We start from the raw sequence: 22,183 nt of genomic DNA on the forward strand, positions 1-22,183 counted from the left end.
AGGCCTCAGGCCAGGACAGCCCTGAAGGGGCGTCCCAGCTTTGGAGAGTGCACCTGCTGTGTCTACAGTAGCCCAGCTTTCCCCTCTCCCATCCTGCTTCCTCCATTTGCCCCAAGCACGTTGATTCATGGAGCATTCTGTCAGAAACTTTGTACACAACATTTCCAGTTCAGAATCTGCTTCCCCAGAAGTACAGCCTGCAACACACACACACACACACACACACACACACACACAGAGGTACCTTGGTGCCTTACTATCTTACTTTCAAGCAGTAGTATCCAATGATGCAGAAGAAAGAAATGACTGTGTGGAGAATAGCTAAGATACGCAAGGTAGGCTCCATGTAGCCGCTGCTCTCCTCCAGTACATAGTGAACTGCGATGATTCTATGGGAGCTGCTGTCCAGGCTGGTCACTTTGGCATTTTCACTTGAACTTCTAGTGGGGAGCTCCTTTCCTTCAACCACAGAAGAAGTGGAGACCTGATTCAAAGCATTTAAAGTAGAGTCAATTTGCTGCATCTAGGATATCATTGCAAGCAAAAGACAAAAGAAATATAGCCTTTTTAGCAAATAGTTGAATGTGAAGTTACTGCATAATGAAAGGACTAATAGCAAAGCTAAAAATGATAGCTTTTCAAAAACCAAAGGCAAGTAGTGAACACACTTTTAAAATTCATTCTTATTCAACCAAAAGTTCTGAGGATTCCAGTGCATGCAAGAAAAAAAATTAGATGGCTAAGCTCTCTTCTTAATTATAAAAGAATGTAATATAATACAGGTATGCCACACCCAGACATAATCACAAGTAAGATATTCAGCTAAATTAGGCTGGGAATACTGTGGGTAAGCCCTCTGCTAAATCAAATGCCCTTCAGTTGAGGCATTTCTTACTTCTCAGGAACAAATCTTGCCTTCCTAGATAACAGTGATATCAGTGCCTAGGCATCAGTATTTCATAATAGGTTTAGACGTGTTCACTAGCAATAGTAGATATGTTCATCGTGAACTCTTTACATTCATTTCTATTTGTAGTTTTATACCAGTTATTAAAACAGAAAGATGTACGTACCTTATAGAAGAGCAAGATGAAATTGATAGCAAATGCGACAAATAAGGCTAACATTCTCATGTTGTAAAAGTTGCGAGCAAAATAGTTCTGAGGGTGAAAAACATTAGGAGAAGGTCACTGAATCAAAAGACCTGAAATCTGCAATTTAAATAAAGCATTCATTCATTTACCCCAAACAACTGATTGCAAGCCTACTGTTTCAAGCACCATTCTTGGCGCTGCAGACCTAACAGTGAGGGAGAACATTTCTGCCACAATGGAGGAGATAAAGAATAAAAAAGCATACCCATAATTTCAGAGAACGTTAAATACTAAGAAGAAAACTACATGAGGTTAGGAGCTTAGGTAATAGGGGTGCTATTTTAGATGGTGCTGGTCTGGGAAGATTTATCTCAGGAGGTGGGCTTTGAACAGAGAGGCCTGAATACAGGAGGGGAGCAGGTTATGCAAACATTTGCTGAAAGAGTGTGTCAAAGACAGGAGCAACAAGGGCAGAGGCCCTGAGTTAGGAGTGATGTCGGTGTGTTTGAGAAATAGAAGGAAACACAGTGAGAAGAAGGGAGACTGGTGTGTGGGGGTGGCAGGGGGATATGATCAAACAGGTGAGCAGGGGGCAGGGTTTTGTAGGCTTCTGATAAAAGGTCGTCTTGTCTTTGACAGTGTGGTGGTTCAGTTTACAACCTCTGAGGCCTCACTGCCTGGATACGAAGCCTGCCTGCCTCCATTTCGTAGTGTGGGATATGGACAAATGACTTAATCTTTTCTGTAGCATCACTCTGCTCATCTGTATGCGAAGTGGGATAATAATAGACCTTAACTCTTAAGGGCGCTTTGCGGATGAAATATTAATATAGGGAACGTTTGTTATTAATATTATAATTATTATATCATTATAATAAATGTAATATTCTAGTATAATTATTATTTTAGTCTAGGTGGGATGGGAAGCTATTAGAGGATTTGAGGAGGGCTTGATGCAGTTGGATCATGATTTGGAAGGACCACTCCAGCTACTATGTGGAAAACTGATAGTAGTAGAACAAGAATGAAAGCAAGAGGACCAGTCGTCAGAAAGTAAGTTATTACCAGACGTCAGGCAGAGGTGAGGTTCATGGTGGTGGGCTGGACTTAATGGTGCCTGTGGAGATGGCAAGAACTGGGCAGACTCGATGTATTTGGAACAACTGAGAAGAATTATCGTTGGGTTGTATTTAAGGCGAGAAAGAGGCTTCAAAGATGATAACCTCTGAATTTGGCAGCCTGAGCAACTAAGTGAACCACTGGTACAATTTGTTGGGCTGGGAAAAAATAAAGCCTCGAGAAGTGGGTTTAAAGTAATAGGTTATGGTGGACATGAAGTACTTGTTTTAATATTAAGTGGGAGATGTCAATATAATATAAGTGGATATGTCAGGGGATTTACCATAGTAAAGCTACATCCAAATGTAACACCTCAGAATGCTATCCCCCTCTGTGTACACACCCCATCTCTGTTCGTGTCATTTCCCCACACAGGACCCCATCTTTACTGCCAGAGCTTACTGGAACAAGGCTGTCCACCACACCCAGACTGGGTCAGTTTCACTGGTTCTCCTTGGAAGGAGGATCTGGGTCACAGCGGCTGAGTTAGCTAGCCTGAGCTATCTCACTTAGGGGAAAGGGGGCCTTTGGTAGACGGATGTGGCCATGATTGGTCACGTGCATGCAAATCGGTGAGCCGAGAAAGATAGCAAAAAGATGCAGGAAAAGGGAGGAGCTGTGCAGAGACAACACAACATGTGAACCCTGGCACAGTGAAAGATGGAAACAAAATCTCAACTACTTGGTTTACACAACTGTAGTTAAACACATTCTTCAGGAACCCACTGGGGTAATGCGGAGCCCATTCAACCTTTAAACCATTTGTAATAGAACTATACCTGAAGCCATGGAAGCCAATATGGCATACCAAATTAATAATTATTCAGAGTTATCTAGGAAATATTTATGTTCCATGTACTCTGTATTACATAATATAGGGAAAATACAAGATGGTTTAGGAAAATGTAGTTACAACTAAATTAAAATATATTTGCCTAAAATACATAATACATAAACATATTTAAAGATAAGCATTTAGAATATATAATTACTGAGGACAGTTCACTTTCCTTATAAGAGAAATTCTACAGTCCTTTGAGTTTCTGGGTTGTCAAATTTTGATTTCTCAAGGGCTATAAAATACTAAATATGATTCTGCTGTTCAAATGGCTTTATTATGAGGGTTGTTGTTCTTAATTTCTAGGTCTAACATCACTGGTCAGTACCTCTTATAGGTGGATTCTACATGCTTATCTCCTATCCTTTTCCTCTTTTATAAAGATTATAAAAATTTATAAAAATTATACATATATACACATATAATTATAAAAATTATACATATATAGACACATGTATAATTATTATAAAGGAGGAAAAGGATAGGAGATAAGCATGTAGGAAAAGGATAGGAGACACCCATGTATGTGTATATATATGACATTACACACGCATGTTTATAAAAGGCCTTTCAAACAATATTTTTAAGAATTTCAAGATCAATATGAATAGACAGAGCTATACCTTTTTTCTTTGTTTTCCAAATATGAATGTGTGCTTTACTAATTAGGGGAACACCTCTGCAAAATGTACAGGACACTACATAAAGAACTGTAATCCCTCTTTCTAAAGAATACTTTATTTTTTTGAGACGGAGTCTTGCTCTGCCGCCCAGGCTGGAGTGCAGTGGCCGGCTCTCAGCTCACTGCAAGCTCCGCCTCCCGGGTTCACGCCATTCTCCTGTCTCAGCCTCCGGAGTAGCTGGGACTACAGGCGCCCGCCTCGTCGCCCGGCTAGTTTTTTGTATTTTTTAGTAGAGACGGGGTTTCACCGTATTAGCCAGGATAGTCTCGATCTCCTGACCTCGTGATCCGCCCGTCTCGGCCTCCCAAAGTGCTGGGATTACAGGCTTGAGCCACCGCGCCCAGCCTAAAGAATACTTTTGAATAGACTCTCTTATTATCAATGGAAAGTGGCTCAATTAGCTAATATTTTTATACCTGGATTTTTAAGTAAAAGGGTGATGTTATAGAAATACTGACTAATTGAGTTCTGGAACATTAATTTGAATTACTTGTGCCCCAGAAGGCACATCTTGCTTTAAAATCTGTTGCAGGTCCTCAGAATATTTTTATTCACTTGTCGTAGTGTCTTTGTGGGCAGACACTGAGAGTACTGTCCTGGCAGGAACCAAATGAAAGGGTTTCAGGGAGTGTGAACATGAGTAGAGGTCATGGGTTTGACAGTAGGGAGGGGTGGGCCAGATACATTCACTATAAAAGATAAACACACTACAATGGGCAAATCAAACATGTGCTGGGCTAACCTGGTTCCCTAACTGTCACTTAGGGAGAGGTCAGCAAATATTTACTGACCCTAAATTATCATGGTATTGTACTAAATCAGTAACAATATTCATTCTAAAACATCTTACTAGAAGTTTCTGTTGGTATGCTATGATTTTCTTCCAGAACGCTGACTCGGGCACTTCTGGTTCTCCGTATCTGTGTGTGTGAAGCTGCCTCAACTTTTGTTTGCCCTTGTCTTCCTTGGCTTTCTCTTCTTTTTCTCCATCTTCTCCCCTATGAAAACAGATGAACAAAACCTAAGCTCCACAGAAACTAAAGAACTAAACGGGTGTTGTGGAAAATTACCCAAGTGAACAAATATTTTAGACCATTGTATCACTTCCGAAAACTAATTTCTTTTCCAGTGAACGATAATATTCTGAATTTTAGAATCGGGGTAAGAGTTCCTGTTGATCACAGATTCTAGGAAGCTGAAATATAGAGGACATTTTATAGGCTTGACTTTATATGTAGCAGATTTCTTCCAATTCTGCAATAAAACATTAAAAAAAAAATGAAGACTGACTTTGCTGTGACTGTCCAACATACCCTATTTTTAAATTATAATTTCAAATTTTTTTTGAGAAGGAGTCTTGCTCTGTCACCCTGGCTGGAATGCAGGGGCACCATCTCAGCTCACTGCAACCTCTACCTCCTGGATTCAAGTCATTCTCCTGCCTCAGCCTTCCAAGTAGCTGGGATTATAGGGATGTGCCACCATGCCCGGCTAACTTTTATATTTTTAGTAGAAGACTGGGTTTCACCATGTTGGCCAGGCTGGTCACCATGAACTCCTGACCTCGTGATCCACCCGCCTCGGCCTCCCGAAGGGCTGGGATTACAGGTGTGAGCCACTGCACCCAGCCTATAATTTTAAGGCACAATTTTTAACATTTGCCATTAAGATTTAAAATCAGAAGCCTACACACTTAATTGTTCACATGTATAAAGTGTATCATTATACTCATACTTTGACATATATTAATTATAATTAATTTTATTAAATAAAATATATTAAGTGCAGTATAGTAATGTTATATTAATTCCAGACAATAATGGAATTAGAAGAATTGACATTTGATATCCTTTGGGTACAAAATAGCAGTCCTTCATTAAATTGAAGTGAAGTCATATGTATTAATACATAAACTAGAAATATTAATATATAAGCTATACTTAACTCATATGAGATGGATATTAAAGAATTGCCATTGAAATGCCTGTCTTGCTGTTATTGGTTGTATGTCTACTTTTTATGTGGCCATTTTTACAACAGACCCAATAGTGTAAGGTCTATGACAATGCATAGTGCTGACTACAAAGAACATACGATGAAAACAGACCAAAGAAAATAACAGAACAGAGGAGAAAATTTCAACGCTATGGGAGAATAGTGGCACTACAAGCACCTAAAAGCTTCCTTTCTTCCAACTTTTCAAATGTGTGTATAAAATTCTATACACGTGGAGAAAGATGCAGGCTTCGATTATTCACAGAAACCTGATGTCATGAGGGAGTTAGGCATTTTCATCACCTCACATCTAGCTCTTTTTTATTGCTGCATTGACACCAGGAGCATTGGTGAAAATGAAGGTTCCCAGGCACCACACCAGACCTGCTGAGGCAGGATCTACGCCTTGGGGCCCAGGGATGTTTGTGTTAACCAACTCTCCTGGGGATCTTTATGCATGTGGCCCTGGGTCTATGGTTTAAGGAGCATCACTCCACAGGATTCTATGAAGGTGCTTTTGGAATGTCTGTTTCCTCCCTCCTTGAAAAGGACAGAAATACATGAGTGATTTTTAAAGACAGAATTGTGGCCCTGAGTCCTCTTACGAACAGCATTCCATGGAATCACTGGGGTCTTTCCTGCTGACAGGGAATTACACAAACGGAGGTCCACATGGAATGAAAGGAAAAGACGAGAATGGCAGCCCTGGGGGCGTCTACAGTGATCACTGCCCAGGGCCTGAGGTCCTCGCCATCAGAACCTCTCCACGGAGATGGCAGAATTAGTTCTGTGGCTCCTTGGCACTATGGGATTCTCCCTTGAAGCTCCCAAAGACAGAGTACAAGAAAAAGAGATGTAATGACAAACTGAAATGAAATGAAGGAAAAGTATATGCAAACTATACATACTCGGCTTTTTCAGGTTCAGATTTGGTTTCTTCTTTTTCTTCCTTTTCTTCTTCTTTTGCCTTCTGTTCCTTGAATGAGTCAATGGGGAAAAGAAAACCAGGATTACCCATCACCTTTGAATGAATTTAGGGAGCCATGTGACCATGTGTCAAACCATAACCTATAGAAGATACCCTCTTGCTTACACCACGATAAAAGTGCCACGTGTTTTTCATTTTACGTGGCCAAACATATCCCACTTCTGCACACTGACCTACTGCACCAGCAGGAGGGATACACTTTCTGGGACTCCTTTTTACTCTCTTTTCTCATTTCAGAAATACCCTTCTTCATCTTAAGCACCTACTAAAATCTTATTCATCCTTCAAGGCCAATTGAAGTCTTACCTCTTCATTCCTATCTAACTACTTTAAACCATACTGGCATTGCCATTCTCTCAAGATAAGCAACCCCTACTGCCCTGCCTATACTATTTAACAGTTAATCATTTTCTCGTTTCTTCATGTGTGTTAATTTTATCTCTGGAATAAACTTTTCAAGGTAATTTGAAGGCAGTGACCCCACCTTACCTTTGAATTCCTTATGATACCCAGTGGTGTCAGACACTTGGTAAATATGCCATATTTATGGATGGAATGATGGCTCTAAGGACTAATGACTACAAAGAACATACAATGAAAACAGGCCAAAGAGAATCACAGAACAGAGGAGAAAATGTTAATGCTCTGTGAGGATAATGCCACTACAGGCATCGAAAAGTTTTCTTTCTTTTCCCAACTTTTCAAATGTGCACATAAAAGTATATAAAAGTGGAGAAAGATGTAGGCTCCAGTTAGGGTGGGTACTGAAGCTTACACCTTAATAATTTAAGATAATGTAATAATTCATAAGGACCCAACACTAACTTCGTCTACCAAAAAGCATTTCTCTTGGGAAATTCAAGTCACGTAGGTAACACCGTTCTGGCAGTAGCATGGAACCTGGTCTAATGATCATCTATTATACCCCCCTGAAGTCCAGAGAGAATGCTGCTGTGACTTAGAGATAAATTACCTGAAATTTTTCTTGCACCTCAGGCATGGGGACTGGGTTGCTCATGAGGTCACTGAGTCCAGCATTTGGATTATGAGGGATTAGTTTGTACTGTCCTCCTTCTCTCTTCAGATCCAGGCCAAAGATGTCTGAAAGAAGGTCACTTTCTTCTGTCAGCTCCTTTAAGTCGGTCAGATCCTCAGAGGGCAGGGCGGCTTCCAGGGGTTTCCTCTCTCCCTCCTCCCCATCTCCTCTAACCTCATCCTGAGTGGGGTCTGGCATGTTGGCTAAGAGTTCTGCAACTTTGATCTTTTTAGCACCTTCGACGAGGCTTCCCCCAAGCAGCAGGCTGCAAATGATGCGGAAAAAGCCTCTGAAAACGCTGGCCACGAAGTGCAAGAGGGTCATAAAAATACTCCAGTAGGATGAAAAGAAGGCCGTGACCATGTCCTTCACGGTCATCTTTTTGACTTTTTTCATCTGCTTCTTCAGGCTCTTCAGACTGAGCATTCGCATAAGGGTCAAGATATTGTACCTGAGCGCAAACAGGGCCGACTTGACCGTCAGAATGGAGAAGAAAGCCATTCTCGGGCCCTGCTCTTCCGGCCTCTCCTTCTCACTTTCTTCCTTATTCGCGGACCTCTCGTTCAAATCCGACTCTGAGATCTGAGCCGCCAGCTGCATTTCGAAGATGGTGTCCTCGCAGAAGTTCACAAAGAGTTCCATCTTCTCTTTTTCTCCTCCTTCATTGACCACATCAAATATGAACTGTCGTTTGGACTCCTTGACCTGGGGCTTCTCCCACTGGGTTCGGCTAGACTCACTGATTTCAAAATAGACCCTCTCGATGCGTTTGGCGCTTCCCATGATTTCGATGCGGCCCAGAAAGGGCTGGAAATAATTCAGGACACTCTCTGCTAATTCTAGGAAAGTCTGAAGTCGGGTATCGTTGGGCATGTGCTCAGAGAGGTTTGTCAGAAGGACGGCGACATTGAAGCCGATGTCCTTTGCAGGTTCGTGGAAGCGTTTGACGAACTCCTCATAGTCAAGGGTTTCATTCTCATCTGTCTCCGCACAAGACAAAAGAAACTCCGTTTCTGACTGCGTGTAGTGCTTATGACTCTCCATTGCTTTGTGGAAGTCCCTCTTGGAAATGACTCCCTTGCCATCAGGGTCATATTCTTTAAAAGTATCAGATGACGTCAAATCTTTCAGTTTTAAGAACATGTCAAAAAATTTGAGAATCATCTCCACATTGTTGGAAGATTCCACAAGCATATCCACCATCTGTTTGCCAATCGTTCCGTTAACAACATTACCTGGTGGTAAATCAATTGCATTTGTTTACAAGAAACTGTAACAAAATCAATGATTATAGAGAAAATAACAATATAGATCTTTAATAACATCTGAATCAAGGATATGTCCTGGTTTATCCCTCACTCTATAAAAAGATAATTACACACTTTGGGAGGCCGAGACAGGTGGATCACGAGGTCAGGAGATCGAGACCATCCTGGTCTACACGGTGAAACCCCGTCTCTACTAAAAAATACAAAAAACTAGCCGGGCGACGAGGCGGGCGCCTGTAGTCCCAGCTACTCGGGAGGCTGAGGCAGGAGAATGGCGTAAACCCGGGAGGCGGAGCTTGCAGTGAGCTGAGATCGCGCCACTGCACTCCAGCCTGGGCGACAGAGCTAGACTCCGTCTCAAAAAAAAAAAAAAAAGGGATAATTACTTATAAACTATAGTTTGAAAAGTGATTACACAGTGATTACACAAACATGCATAATGCTATTTACAAAGTAATTAGACTGACACACATAAAATATTTCAACAAAAGTTGACATTTTTTCCCCTCAAATTAATCAAAGAAGCAACATGTTTTAGATAAAATGAGCCAAAGAGCCAGAAACTAAAATCAAGTTTCATATTAATAATAAAAATAAACATTTGCTCAGCCCTTTAGAGTTGAAAAGTCACTATCATAGACAAGATCTGATTTAACGTTCATACGTAAGGCAGGTACTTTTTGTTAACCCTAATTTTACCGATGAGGAAATTGAAGTTCAACAAGACTAAATTAAAATGGGCCCATTGAGACTTAATTATTAAAGGTTAGTGCCAGGTCTTCAGACCAGATGCTGAGAGCAAACTGTACACTTTTTCTGATTCATAATGGAAAGCACCTTTCTACATTTCTTCATGATTTGTGTTGTATAGTTAGAAAATGGCAGATTCCTGAACTACAGGATTACAGAGTGCTTTTACTCATTGAACAGAATGTGCTATATAACACAAAGACAGGCAGGAGAAGAAAGGTCACTGGTCAGAGGTCCACAGAGCCGATCTGGGAAGCAGTGAGCACCATGGTGTTAAGAGTGTGCCATCTGGAGCTCCATTGTTGGGTTTGAATCCAGGTTTGATGTGCTCAGCAATGTGGGCAGGTTTCTTAACCTCTGTCTACCTCAGTTTCCTCATTTGCAAACTTGAGATAATAATACCATCGAACTCATAAATCTGTTACTAGGATTAAATAAGTACTTACTCCAGTACCTGGCACATTATGAAGTTGGTTTTAAGTCACTGCCATGGTTGCTGCTGCTGCGGTTATTATTGCTGTTGTTAGTATTTGACCCAAAATTTGAATCGGGGCCATGCATGGAAAAGTGGATCCTGTGCTTAAAGGGTATAAAGTGGCTACTGTTGCTGCCAACTAAGGGCTTTAAGCAAATGCTGCCACTTCAAAGTCCTAGCATGAGGCATGACAACTGCCTCAGTTAACTACAGTGGAGTTATGCCACGCGTGGCAGACTCGGGGAGAAAATAGGAAGAAGTTAAGAAAAAGTGATAGGCATTGTAATACCAAACATCTTTCAGTTGTTTTGGTTGTATTTATAGGATCCCACTGAATTCTCACATCAATCTATCATTTCTATTTTGCAGAAGAGGAAGCTGAAAAAAGGGAGATGCAACTTGTCCAAGGGTCATACCGCCCAGAGGTAAGGAAGTCAGGATTTAAACTCTGGCAGTGGATTTGGAGCCCAAGCTCTTAACCACTACGTTTCCTGCCTGCTACAGAAAAAAAAAAAAAAAAAAAGAGAGAAAATTAAAACTGAGGCTGTGGTGGGGAAAACAAGACTATGACTGCCAGCATCCTTGGGGGACAGAGGCTTTCCCCGCAGTGCCACGGCTTTAAGAACCCAAAGGAGTGATTCTCTGGTCTTTTCAAAGCAGCAGCTTACCCAGTTGGACATTATCCCAATGTCCGAAATCCCCACTGATTATGGAAGTAGCTTACACCGCTGGAGGTTATCCCATGTGGATTTCAGATGTCCGAAACCCCCACCGCTTATGGACAAACACACTAACAAATAAAATATTCTTTATGGACTATCTGGAGAGCTTCCTTTTTAGGATATCACTATGAAATGAAAAGGGTTGTTATAAAGTACCATTTTCATTCTGTAGATATGTAAACTGAGATATGCAGGATCTCCCTTTAAAAAAAAAAACTACTATGAGAAAAAGAATAACAAGCCAGCAATAATTCCAAGACATCTATCATATCATCTTAGTGTTATTTTATTCTATGCTATACTCTGATTCCATAAGCAAGCCCATGCTGATCCTTTAAATAATAAAGGGAATTTAAAAGTATATAAATCAAAACTACCTTCTAGCATGGACAGCAACATGACCACCATATCCTTCTGTAGATCCATTAATTCTTTCAAAAGCTCAATTTGACTGGAATCCTGAAAATATTAACATTGCATTTGAGATAATACAAGAAAACTGTGCAGCAAGAACATCATAATTTACTCCCACAGAAAGATACCGCTCTGGCAATAAATAGTAAGCACGTGAAGCATTATGGAACTAAAGGAGGGTCAAATATTAAAAACAGTTATACTTCACAATTAAAAAGTATTACTGATTTCAGCTAATGTTCTTTAAAGTATTTGTAGGCTAGGAACAGTGGCTCACGCCTGTAATCCCAGCACTTTGGGAGGCCGAGGTGCACCGATCACCTGAACTTAGGAGTTTGTGATCAACCTGGACAACATGGCAAAACCCCGTCTCTACTAAAAATACAGAAAGTTAGCTAAGCATGGTAGTGCACACTTGTAATCTCAGCTACTCAGGAGGCTGAGGCATGAGAATTGCTTGAGCCTGGGAGGCGGAGGTTGCAGTGAGCAGAGATCACGCCACTGCACTCCAGCCCAGGTGACAGAGCAAGACTGCATCTCAGAAAAAAGAAAGTATTTGTACGGACAATGAACATATCTAGCAATAATATGAAAGAACCATAACAGTGCTATATTTTCCAATGCCAAGCAAGACTCAAGAGCTTCTGCACATTTGACATCTATCTATCTTTTATTGGAAAAGCCCGCATTTTTTTCTTCTAACTTTCTAACTTCTTATAGGTGCTATTATGTAAAAATCAACTTCACATAGAAAAATATAGGCATATAAGCACCACAGAAGATAAACTTATAAATTTATTTGTTAGATAAACAAATTAACCAACAACCTACACAGGTATTACCTATTAGTACAACATTATCTTATTTACCAATTTGATTAAGCTTTCCAATATTACTCTGGTTAAAATTTTGTTTCTGCTTTTGATTTTTTACCATAAAGAAACATTCTTTTTCAAAGACATATTTTGTCTAAACATCAGTATGCTTAGCTACAGTCCCTGGAAATACAGATCATACTCACATCTGCATAACTTTACATCTCATCTATTTTTTAAACTATTCTTTAAAAAAATTGTACAAGGCATTTTATTCAGATTTTGGTACGTATGAAGCTAAATTCCCACCGTGTTGGGAGGATGAGACATTTTCTTTCTAAATAGCTATTACAGAAACTATAAACCATGAACAGGTGCTAGGTAGCACCAGAGGTCAATACCCTGATGGAAAAATACCAGGATGAGAACTCTCTTGTGAGGGTCTACATTTGGTTCATGTCGGTCTCCTTTACTTACCAAAATATCCCTAGTGATTAAATGAAAGACTGGAATTTCTCTGTTGGGCTCAAGTCACCAATAACTCCATACTGACATTCTCTCCTTCACCAAACTCTAGCCAGGTACCTCTGAGCCCTCTTCTCAACTTGGCCTCAACTTTGGTCTATAAAGACTTGAACAAACACTAATATAGTTTCTAACTGTTCAAGACTGCATCTCTAGGATAAGCCCAGCACTCCCCTAAAGTACCTGCCTGGGAAAACGCGAGGTTCATAAAACATCGACTGTTCTAGACAACATCTAAGGATAAGGACTCTGGAGAAGGACAGAATCCTAACTTTGACAATTGCCAGTCAGCAGATATAGCTGGTCTAATCACATTTACACCAATGAACCTGTTGTAACTTTTCACTCCCGTGACTCTACTGAGCCCCTGTTCGCCCCTTCTCTAATCTTCATTTTCCCATTAATATTCCCAGTCCCCTCTGCACAAATCAAATCGGGTTCAGTTTATGCTGAACTCTTTTTCCTTGTTGCAACAGCACTACTGATTAAAATCCGTCCTTATTTGCTTAACTAGTATCCAGCTTTGTTTATCTTTGACATTAAGATGTATCCTTACCACGTTTACTAGCATCCAGCCCTGTTGGTCTTTGACAATACACCCTGCTACTGTCCTAGGCAGGCCCGAGGGGCAGGTTCTTCACTTGACTGCAGAGAAACAAGGCCTCAGGGGAAGAGGCCTGGCCACATGGGTGGAACAAGTCATGACAGCTCAGGAATTAGAATGGCAGCATTCTGTCTTTTAATCTGACATTCTTTCTTCTACCTGACCACCTGGCAAATGCCCACACTCTGAAGGTCTCAGGTTATACCATCAAAATTCACTGCATTGAAGAGACACATTCACAAGAACTTTTCTATTTGTGTATCTCTTTGTTTCAAACGAAACAAATACAGCAGTGAGAAAACAAGCTGATATTTTTCAATAGGTTCTCTCAAGTTAACATTAAAACATGGTGGAAAATCTGTTTATTCTTCATGTGCTTATCCGTATAATAGCGACTTTTTCTCTTTGTCACAAAATTAAATACACTGGTTATGGGTAAACATCACCCTACTGAGAACATCTGCTTGTTTAAGACCCTATAACAAAATTGTCTCCCTTGTAACAGATTATAAAACCTATTTCAATTATCTGTAAGGGGAAGAAAAATTCCAGTGAGCCGTGGCCAGGAAGATGAAGCTTGGGACATGTACAATGTTTGGGGACTCGACTGTTTCATTTCTCCATTACATTCAATTTCCTAATATCCTTCGTCTCAAATTTGAATAATGAATCCTATCTATTTTCAGGTGTCATAATGTTTTTTATTTAAAAAAATGCTAATGTAGAACAAAAGAGCCATGATAAAATGATCTTAAAAAGACAAGTGAGAAAGTGATTTTAAAAAGATAATGTTCTAACATCAAAAAGCACATTTAATTTGCTGATGACTACAGTCTCCAGTTTGTCATTTAGGAGAGAGGAAGGTAGTTAGTTTACCTGCGACAGCTTCATCTGCATATGGGCAAATACATGAAGAAAGCCGACCACAGCATCCCACAGCCTGCTGTGTGCCAAACTCTGTTGATTCCCAGTGCAAGGACCCTGGAGCATAAACAGACAAATAGCAATTATTCCTCAGAATTTCTTTACCAAAACAAACTTCACAATAACAGGGGAAAAGTTGCCTTAGTGCTGACGTATCTCACTGCTAGCACATTGTCTAAAAAGATAGGAACTCAAAGCGAAAGAAAGAGATACAGTGATGATAATAACCCTTAATAGATAAATACATTCCTCTCTGAAATGTTTAATAAATTCCAAAAAATTTCTCAAGGATTTTTATATTTTGTGAATCATTTATTTTTGTCTGAATAAGGTCTGGGTGCTTTGGCTATTCAGTCTAATCAATCAGTCGTCACCATTTGGTATTGAAAAGAATCTGAGAATATGCTTTAGATGAGAGCTGATTACCCTTTTACTCCTAAATAGTAACCTGGATAAAGCATTCACATGGAGAAAAAAATCCTCTTCAACGTTTTCTAAATTGGACAACTGTTTTACAAATGGTACAACCATTGAGGTGTTTTAAAAGAGTAATACTTGTTTATTAATTTCATGAATCCAGAATCCAAGACAATTAGAAGTGGTTAAAATAACTAATTGAGAGATCATTAGGCTGAGATGGCTCCAGTGTCTTGGGTTCCTCCCTAAGAAAATCAAATCCCAACTCAGTGTACATTTAAGCTTAACCAATCAGAAACTGCCAACTAACTTCTCACTAGAGTTCACCAGTCAGAAACTGCCAACTAACTTCTAACTAGGAACTTTCCACTTTTACCAATCAAATCTCTTGGCTTGTCTTGCTTCCAGGAGCGCCTTATAAAAGTGCCCCCACCCTTGGTGAAGGGCTGAACCATTAGTGTTCTGGTGTTGCTCAATTCATCAATAGTTGAATGCTCAGATAAACTTTGTAAGATGTTATTGTGCCTAAGTTTATCTTTTTTTTTTTTTTTTGTGAGACGGAGTCTGGCTCTGTCGCCCAGGCTGGAGTGCAGTGGCCGGATCTCAGCTCACTGCAAGCTCCGCCTCCCGGGTTCACGCCATTCTCCTGCCTCAGCCTCCCAAGTAGCTGGGACTACAGGCGCCCGCCTCGTCGCCCGGCTAGTTTTTTGTATTCTTTAGTAGAGACGGGGTTTCACCGTATTAGCCAGGGTGGTCTCGATCTCCTGACCTTGTGATCCGCCCGTCTCGGCCTCCCAAAGTGCTGGGATTACAGGCTTGAGCCACCGCGCCCGGCCCTAAGTTTATCTTTTAACAAGCCGAACTTTGTTCTCTTAGCGGACACGTCTGAAGTATCAATACTAGAGTGGATCTGCGGTAGCAGGCAGACTGTTTTCTTGGAGCCGATTTCTATCTTCACTTTCCAATGAAAAACTTCTACCATCATTCAGTTTTGTAAACCCATCTACATCAACTATGAAAATAAATAACAGGGATTTTACTTAGAAAGGGAAAAAAGTACATACAACACTGTTCTTAACTTCAAATTCCTTCATTCCTTTAGGCAAATAACTCATAATAACTTTAAATTGCAGACCACATAAAAACATTTCAGATCTTATGCTAGACACAAGTGATTGGAAGAGATGGCCATATCCGAGATGTTGAAATAGAACTTTTTCCTGTCTCAGTATCTCTTGAGGCCCTACAGCTGAGATATTGACTATGTGTTCTCATATGATTATGAGAATGACATGTACCCACATATTACAAAAGCAGTAGACTATCTGCAAAAGGGGTGACTAAAAATAGATCTTTCCACTCTAAGGATATAAAGGGGTTGAAGTTGAAAAGGGGGAGACTTTGGAGGGGGTTCTCCATGTGCTGAGCCTCTCCATTTCATTACTTCTGCATCCCCTTACAGCAAGTGAGAGAAGAGGCTTCAGGACAGCCATCATGTGAGCTCAGTTTCTGTCTTCTGAAGTTGGGAAGCATAAAGTCTGGTATTAGAAAGCGTGACAGACAGCATGTGACAAAAAAAGGTCTGTGTTTCTTACATGGACTACTCAGGAAGGGGCCATTCTGCCCCATCTGAAATCAGTCTGAAATGGTAACAGAATTCCAAGGTGGATGGGAGCCACCAGATGCATGAGGTCTGATGGAATAACTTTAAACTGGGTGGGAAAAGAGTCATTTCCAGGCACTGGAGGACTAAGAGGGCCAGGCGTGTACGTTAGATGACAAAATATAACACATCACACCAGAGGGCCAGCTCCATGGTGCACTCTGGGATTACATGTGCCCAGAGGAGACCTTTCCTTCCTTGTACCTCCTCTCTCCCACAGCTCCAACCCAGAGGAAGCCTGGGGTTAACCAGGAGGGGAAAGGGAAAGAGAGAGAAGAACCTTGAGGGGAGAGAGTGAAAAAAGCGCAGATTGGACTCCCTCCAGAATGAACAATATCCAGATGGGAGTTCTTGCCTACACCCTCACTCCAGGTTTTCCAGCTGAAAATGAGGCCCAAGAATGAGGGGAAGCTTTACTGAAATGAGACTATTTTTGTGACAAAGTGACTGACATGATTTTATTTATCTGAAAGTGGTCAGTGCACAAGATTCCTTCTAGTGGTAAAGAAATGGTCGACAGAGCAAGTCTGAAGGGACAGTGGTGAGAAGGAATCAGGTTATTTTAATCTGGAGGTCATTAAATCCAGCTCATTTAATGCACCAGATACAGTAGTTTTATAGTTTCCTTCATCCCTGGTTGTAATTAGTCCAAAATGGCTATTACAGCTCTGGTTTGAAAGCAATCGATCTTTAGGGTTTTCCTGTGGTTGATGTTCAGTGTCAGTTTGGTATTCCAATGGCATATAAATGAGGGAGGATGAAAAGTGCAAGAGGCTATTAGGTGAACACTAGAAAGCCATTTTTAGGAATATAAACTTGTTTTTTCTTCAAGTCAGAAATAATTTTCTTCCTGTGATAGGTAAGGTTTAAATCAGAAGTTGAAGTATTACAAAGGGTTATGCTCTCGTGCAACCCCTAGGTGACCAAAAGCTGTCTGGCCAACCCTCACGTGACGGAGTCGCAAGCCCAGAGCCAAAGTACCCATTTCTTCTTCTAAAACCTGAAACACACAGAATGTCCTTTCTAGGGCTTGCTCTACCTTAGGTCATCAGCTTCTGGGAGCTGTAAACTCCCTAGCCTGGTGCCTTGCATTCTTTTTCTCGCGATGTATGTGCCTGCAACATGGAAATCCTTTGCTAACTACCAGAAGGACCTGTGCCAAGGACAGATCAAGCTTTCCCTTTTCTCAACAACTACCTCATGGTCTTACTCTAGGAACCTCGACAATACAACGTCCTCTTACTCAAACAGTTCTTCCCCTTTTATTAAACTGGGATTACAATCTTATAGGTAATTCCATTGATTTCAATGGTGTTGGATCTCCCCCTTATATAACTTTCTGTAGTTAGAAGTTTGAATAATAAAGCAATATGCAATGCTGTAATCTAAAAGGCAGTCCAGAAGAAGCACGAGACTAACGATAAGCTTATCTTCATAGTATCAATATTTATCAGCAGATATGCCACTAAGGCAAGCTTCTCTAAACCATATTTCACTAAATGTAATGTGGTAACTTGGATTGTATCCCAGAATTTTAAAAAACAAAGAACATGAATGGAAAAACTGGTAAAATCAAAAGAAAGCCTGTAATTTAGTTAACAGGATGTGTCAATGTTAATTTCTTAGTTTTGACAAAAGTGCCATGAGTATATAAAATGTCAGCATTAGGGAAAGCTGGGTGAATCATATACAGAAACCCTCTGTACTATCTTCGCAACTTTTCTGAATACCTAACATTATTCCAAAATACATATTTCAGATATTATTGTTATTTTAAAATATGTCATATAAAAAAGAAGTAACAAGAGAAGTCACTTGTTACTTCTGTTTTTTTTTTTTTTTTTTTTTTTTCGGTTCTTATTGAACCAAGCATGATAAGCCATGTGACTTTATCCAATATCCTTTGAACATTCACGTAGAAATCCGTGTTCTATGACAACACCTAATAAAGAGTTTTACACATAGTAAGAGCTCAATGGATGCTTCTAGCTTTCGATAAATTCAGGAATCTCAATTATTTTAGGAACCAAGAAATGCCCACTCTTAGCTGAAATGGCGGTTATGTTTCATTTGGAATATATTATAGAAATCATCCTGATTCCCATTTCTGCAAAATCCAGTGGCTTGCTAATGCCATCAGTCAATCCTGTTATTTATTCAGGATGTGACACATGAATGTTGTTGTACTGGTATCACTCTAGGCATGTATGCGAATACTAAAGCAATAATGAAAGCCAGGAGAGGTAAGGAAATGGGACTATGAGTAGACCAAAACTGACTGAAGCTTTCACTTTTATTTGATTTTAAAGGAAATGTTATTAGAATTATCAAGTGCGACTTTTCCATCTGGAAGTGCTGAAATAAGGTTCCTCTTCCCCAACAAGGCAAAACATAATACAAAAAGTGCATGCTTCCAAGGGACCGAATGCAGAGGACAGTGAGTCTAGAGGACGTCTTCCTACCTCTACAGCACTTACTCTTGGATGGCTGTACTTGGCCATGAGTCATTGATTTACTGAAACAGCTGTAACTGTGAGGCTCCTGGGATACAATTTATTTTTAACTTAACCTTTCTTCTCCCCACAAGCTTATTTTAGTCTCACAAAGCCAATTATAAGTTTCTCCCTCCTGTTTTATGCTTAGCATGGGACACGTCAAACATAGTGAATGATTCAGGGTACTATGGGCCACTGAGACAAGACAGAAAGGAAAGATGACTGGTCATCAGCAAAGTTTTGCTGATTGAAGAAAAACCCAGAATTTTATCAAATATTAAAAAAAATCTGAAGTTAAGGCTAGAAGCTTAGTTCAAGGAGAACATAAAACAAATCGATGTAAAACAGAAAAGAATATTCCATATGGTATTTTATCTATAATATACATATGCGATTTTTTCAAACACTCTTCTCTAAGTTTCTATGAAACTTCTTCCCACTTTTAGTGGAATACTAGAAAGAATGGCTTAATGTTGTGCCTGCTCTCCCTTCCTTCCTTAATATTTACTAAGTGCTTAATATATATACCAGGCCCTGGAGGTGCAATAGAGCTAACATCACAGTCCATGCCTCTAAGGAGTTAACCATATCTCAACCTGCCAAATGGTGAAGCAATTTCATTCCATATAAATTCACATCTCAACCTAATATTTTAATTGTAGCAATTTGCAAAGAAACTCAGAAAGGGGTTCATAAGAGATATGGAAACTACTCTAGACATACTGCATTTTTCTACGGAATTCAGTGCTACAGATAGCAGCCATGTTTAAATGTTTACCTGAATATACTCTGTAAGAGTGTTAAAGACTTGTTTTGCCACTTGAATAGCTTTGGAGAAATTCCGTTGTCCTTGTTCATCAATAACATCTTTCCCAGAGTAATACCAATAAAAGTCACTAATTGATTCCTGGGAAATAGAGATGATATTGTTTATTATTCAGTCACATTCTAAAGTTACCATTGACTAATCAGTCTTGGACTCTATGCTTGAGAAGTATTTTAAATAATAGATATGGTAGCAAACAAAAATATCTGTGAATTAAATATCATTCTTCAATGATTTTCCTAAACATACAAGATGGGAACCTCCTTCTTAGATATAACTAACAACTGAAGAGAAGACCAGAAGGAAAAAACTTAGCTTTAAAAATTACTGTCTGATAACCCTGAACTTCATAAACATAAGAATTCATTAAGACTGGCGCATATTTATCCATGAGCAAAGTTAGATGTTTACTATGTGAGCACAGAAAATAGATGAATCATGGAATAATCTTTTTTGGGGTACCGACATCTGACCTCCTTTTTCTCCAACAAAGCCAATAACATTTCATCACTGAGAACTCACTGATATCCATGGCTTTTGCACCTGTCCCTGAGAAAACTGGTTGGATTGCTTGTAAATACTAATAGTTATAAACAATTATCTAAATAAGATCAATCTCTATAAACCAGATGTATTTAACAATAACATACATTTTAAAGAAATGTTGGTTGGATAAGTAAATAATGCAATTTAGTTCAGCCTGTGAACTACGTTTGGGTTTTCAGACAATTTTTAAAATTGCAAATGGGTTTTCAGCAACACTTCTTGGTGTACTGACTTCAAAATGGACTTTCCCCCACCACATTAAGCTTTCAGTTAGCCAAAAAAAGGTTGTGATATTACACACTCAAAGATTAAGGAAAAAGCTGAAAGTCTGCATTGATAGTTTTTAAAATACTCTGCTTGGTTTGGCTTATAAATAAAATGAGGGGGAAAAAAGTTGTACAGGGCTCTCGTTATTTAAGAGGCCTACATCTTCAATTCAGTTTGAGTAACGTTCTCAAATATGATCAAAATATCAGAGATTTTTAAGCAATGTAGTATGAAAATTAATGCAAATATTAGGACACCTGAAAAGAAGTGACCTTAGACTATGAAATTTCAGTGTATGGTAGCAGTTACAAAGCCTTTCTTTCCTGTTCCTATGAATGTTCCAAACATTCTTCCCCAATTTGTCTAACAACTGTAGAAGAAGGAGCAGAGTAGAAAAGTGCTTTATAAAATGAAAATGACTTAAAATACCATCAAGCTAAAGATACAGAGGGGAAGAATCTCTACTTACAGAAATAAAATATGAGCAAAAGTAGGAGGCAAGATCAGGAGCGGGGATAACAGTGGCAGTTTTGCTCTAAGAATTGCTGAGAGATTGTGATCAGAGATAAACTATCTCAAAAACTCCTTTCTAGTTATAAATCAAAATACATTAAAACTCTGCTGTATTGTTTCAACATATCAACCCTTTTAATTTGTTACTAATATAGAAAGCAACATACCTGAACTCTCAGTAGGTAGTCTACAGTGGAGATAATTATGTTGACAGTTGTATTATTGCCAGTCTGAGTTCTCAGATAATTCTGAAAATCTATGCAAGATAAAAAAAATATATATTATTAATGCTTGCTCAGAAGTTCAAATTGAGTTATTCTAAGAACTCCAAAGGCAAATGTTTTCTGCAGCAAAATCATTGTGGGTTAGTGCAGTGCTTTTATCTAATAGTTTTAATATGAAAATAATTTATATTTTCCATAAAAAGTGATCACCCCAAAAGAGTATCTGGGTGATCCACAGATGATCCATATTCAATTTTTGTCTCAGATGTTGCTAACATCAGTTTCCTTATTCCTAGTTCTAGAGCTCTGGGCAAATGAATGACTGAAAAAGGTTGCTATCCTTGAGGATATAAGAAGGAAATTATTTATTCATTCATCACTTATTCCTCAGTACTGTGCAAAGTGCTGGGGTCAGCCAAGATAAAATTAAGATAGAGTTCCTGCCTTCAGGGGTGCACAAGCCTGGTAGAGAGTTGGATGTGTAAACAACTAATGGAGATACATTATGTTAAGTAGTACAATGAAGTATGTGTACACTCAAAGTCAAGAGAGGTGGTGCAAAAGAAATAATGCTCTATATTACTCTACAACTATTTATAATCTTCATAAATCATCTTTTTTTTTTTTTAATCGAGAGACAGGATCTTGCTGTGTTGCCTAAGCTGCAGTGCAGTGGGGCAATCACAGCTCACTGCAGCCTCAAACTCCTGGCCTCAAGCAATCCTCCTGCCCCAGCCTCCCACGTAGATGGGACTATGAGCACGCACCACTATGTCTGGATAATTTTTTAAATTTTTTGTAGAGATGGGGGTCTCGCTATGTTTCCTAGGCTGATACTGGACTCCTAAGTTCAAGCAATCCTCCCACCTTGGCCTCCCAAAGTGTTGGGATTACAGGTGAGGAACCGCGCCTAGCCTCATGTGTCTTCCCTAACATCAAAATAATTGATAAGACTCAAGTGAAATAGCTATCCGAGGACTGT

The 22,183-nt window shown here is 39.6% G+C and overlaps 1 protein-coding gene across 8 annotated transcripts in view; it reads right to left on the reverse strand.

The window, feature by feature from the left end:
- Positions 1 to 22,183, reverse strand: part of RYR2 (ryanodine receptor 2) — an 805,689-nt gene that overhangs the window by 39,787 nt on the left and 743,719 nt on the right. For 5 of the 8 annotated variants that reach the window (XM_033200167.1, XM_033200166.1, XM_033200165.1 and 2 more), the window contains 9 exons: positions 21,145 to 21,233; positions 19,604 to 19,732; positions 14,203 to 14,307; positions 11,346 to 11,427; positions 7,691 to 8,988; positions 6,638 to 6,705; positions 4,585 to 4,732; positions 1,074 to 1,160; positions 266 to 484 (listed from right to left, as the gene is read on the reverse strand). In XM_033200167.1, coding sequence (XP_033056058.1) covers positions 266 to 484; positions 1,074 to 1,160; positions 4,585 to 4,732; positions 6,638 to 6,705; positions 7,691 to 8,988; positions 11,346 to 11,427; positions 14,203 to 14,307; positions 19,604 to 19,732; positions 21,145 to 21,233 — 2,225 coding nt within the window. Of the gene's footprint in view, positions 1 to 265; positions 485 to 1,073; positions 1,161 to 4,584; positions 4,733 to 6,637; positions 6,706 to 7,690; positions 8,989 to 11,124; positions 11,170 to 11,345; positions 11,428 to 14,202; positions 14,308 to 19,603; positions 19,733 to 21,144; positions 21,234 to 22,183 lie in introns of all 8 variants that reach the window. The other 3 variants (XM_033200162.1, XM_033200161.1, XM_033200160.1) reach the window with 1 other exon arrangement.

The sequence above is a fragment of the Trachypithecus francoisi genome, unplaced genomic scaffold, assembly GCF_009764315.1.
Source record: "Trachypithecus francoisi isolate TF-2019V2 unplaced genomic scaffold, Tfra_2.0 Lachesis_group5, whole genome shotgun sequence".
Classification (NCBI taxonomy): Eukaryota; Metazoa; Chordata; class Mammalia; order Primates; family Cercopithecidae; genus Trachypithecus; species Trachypithecus francoisi.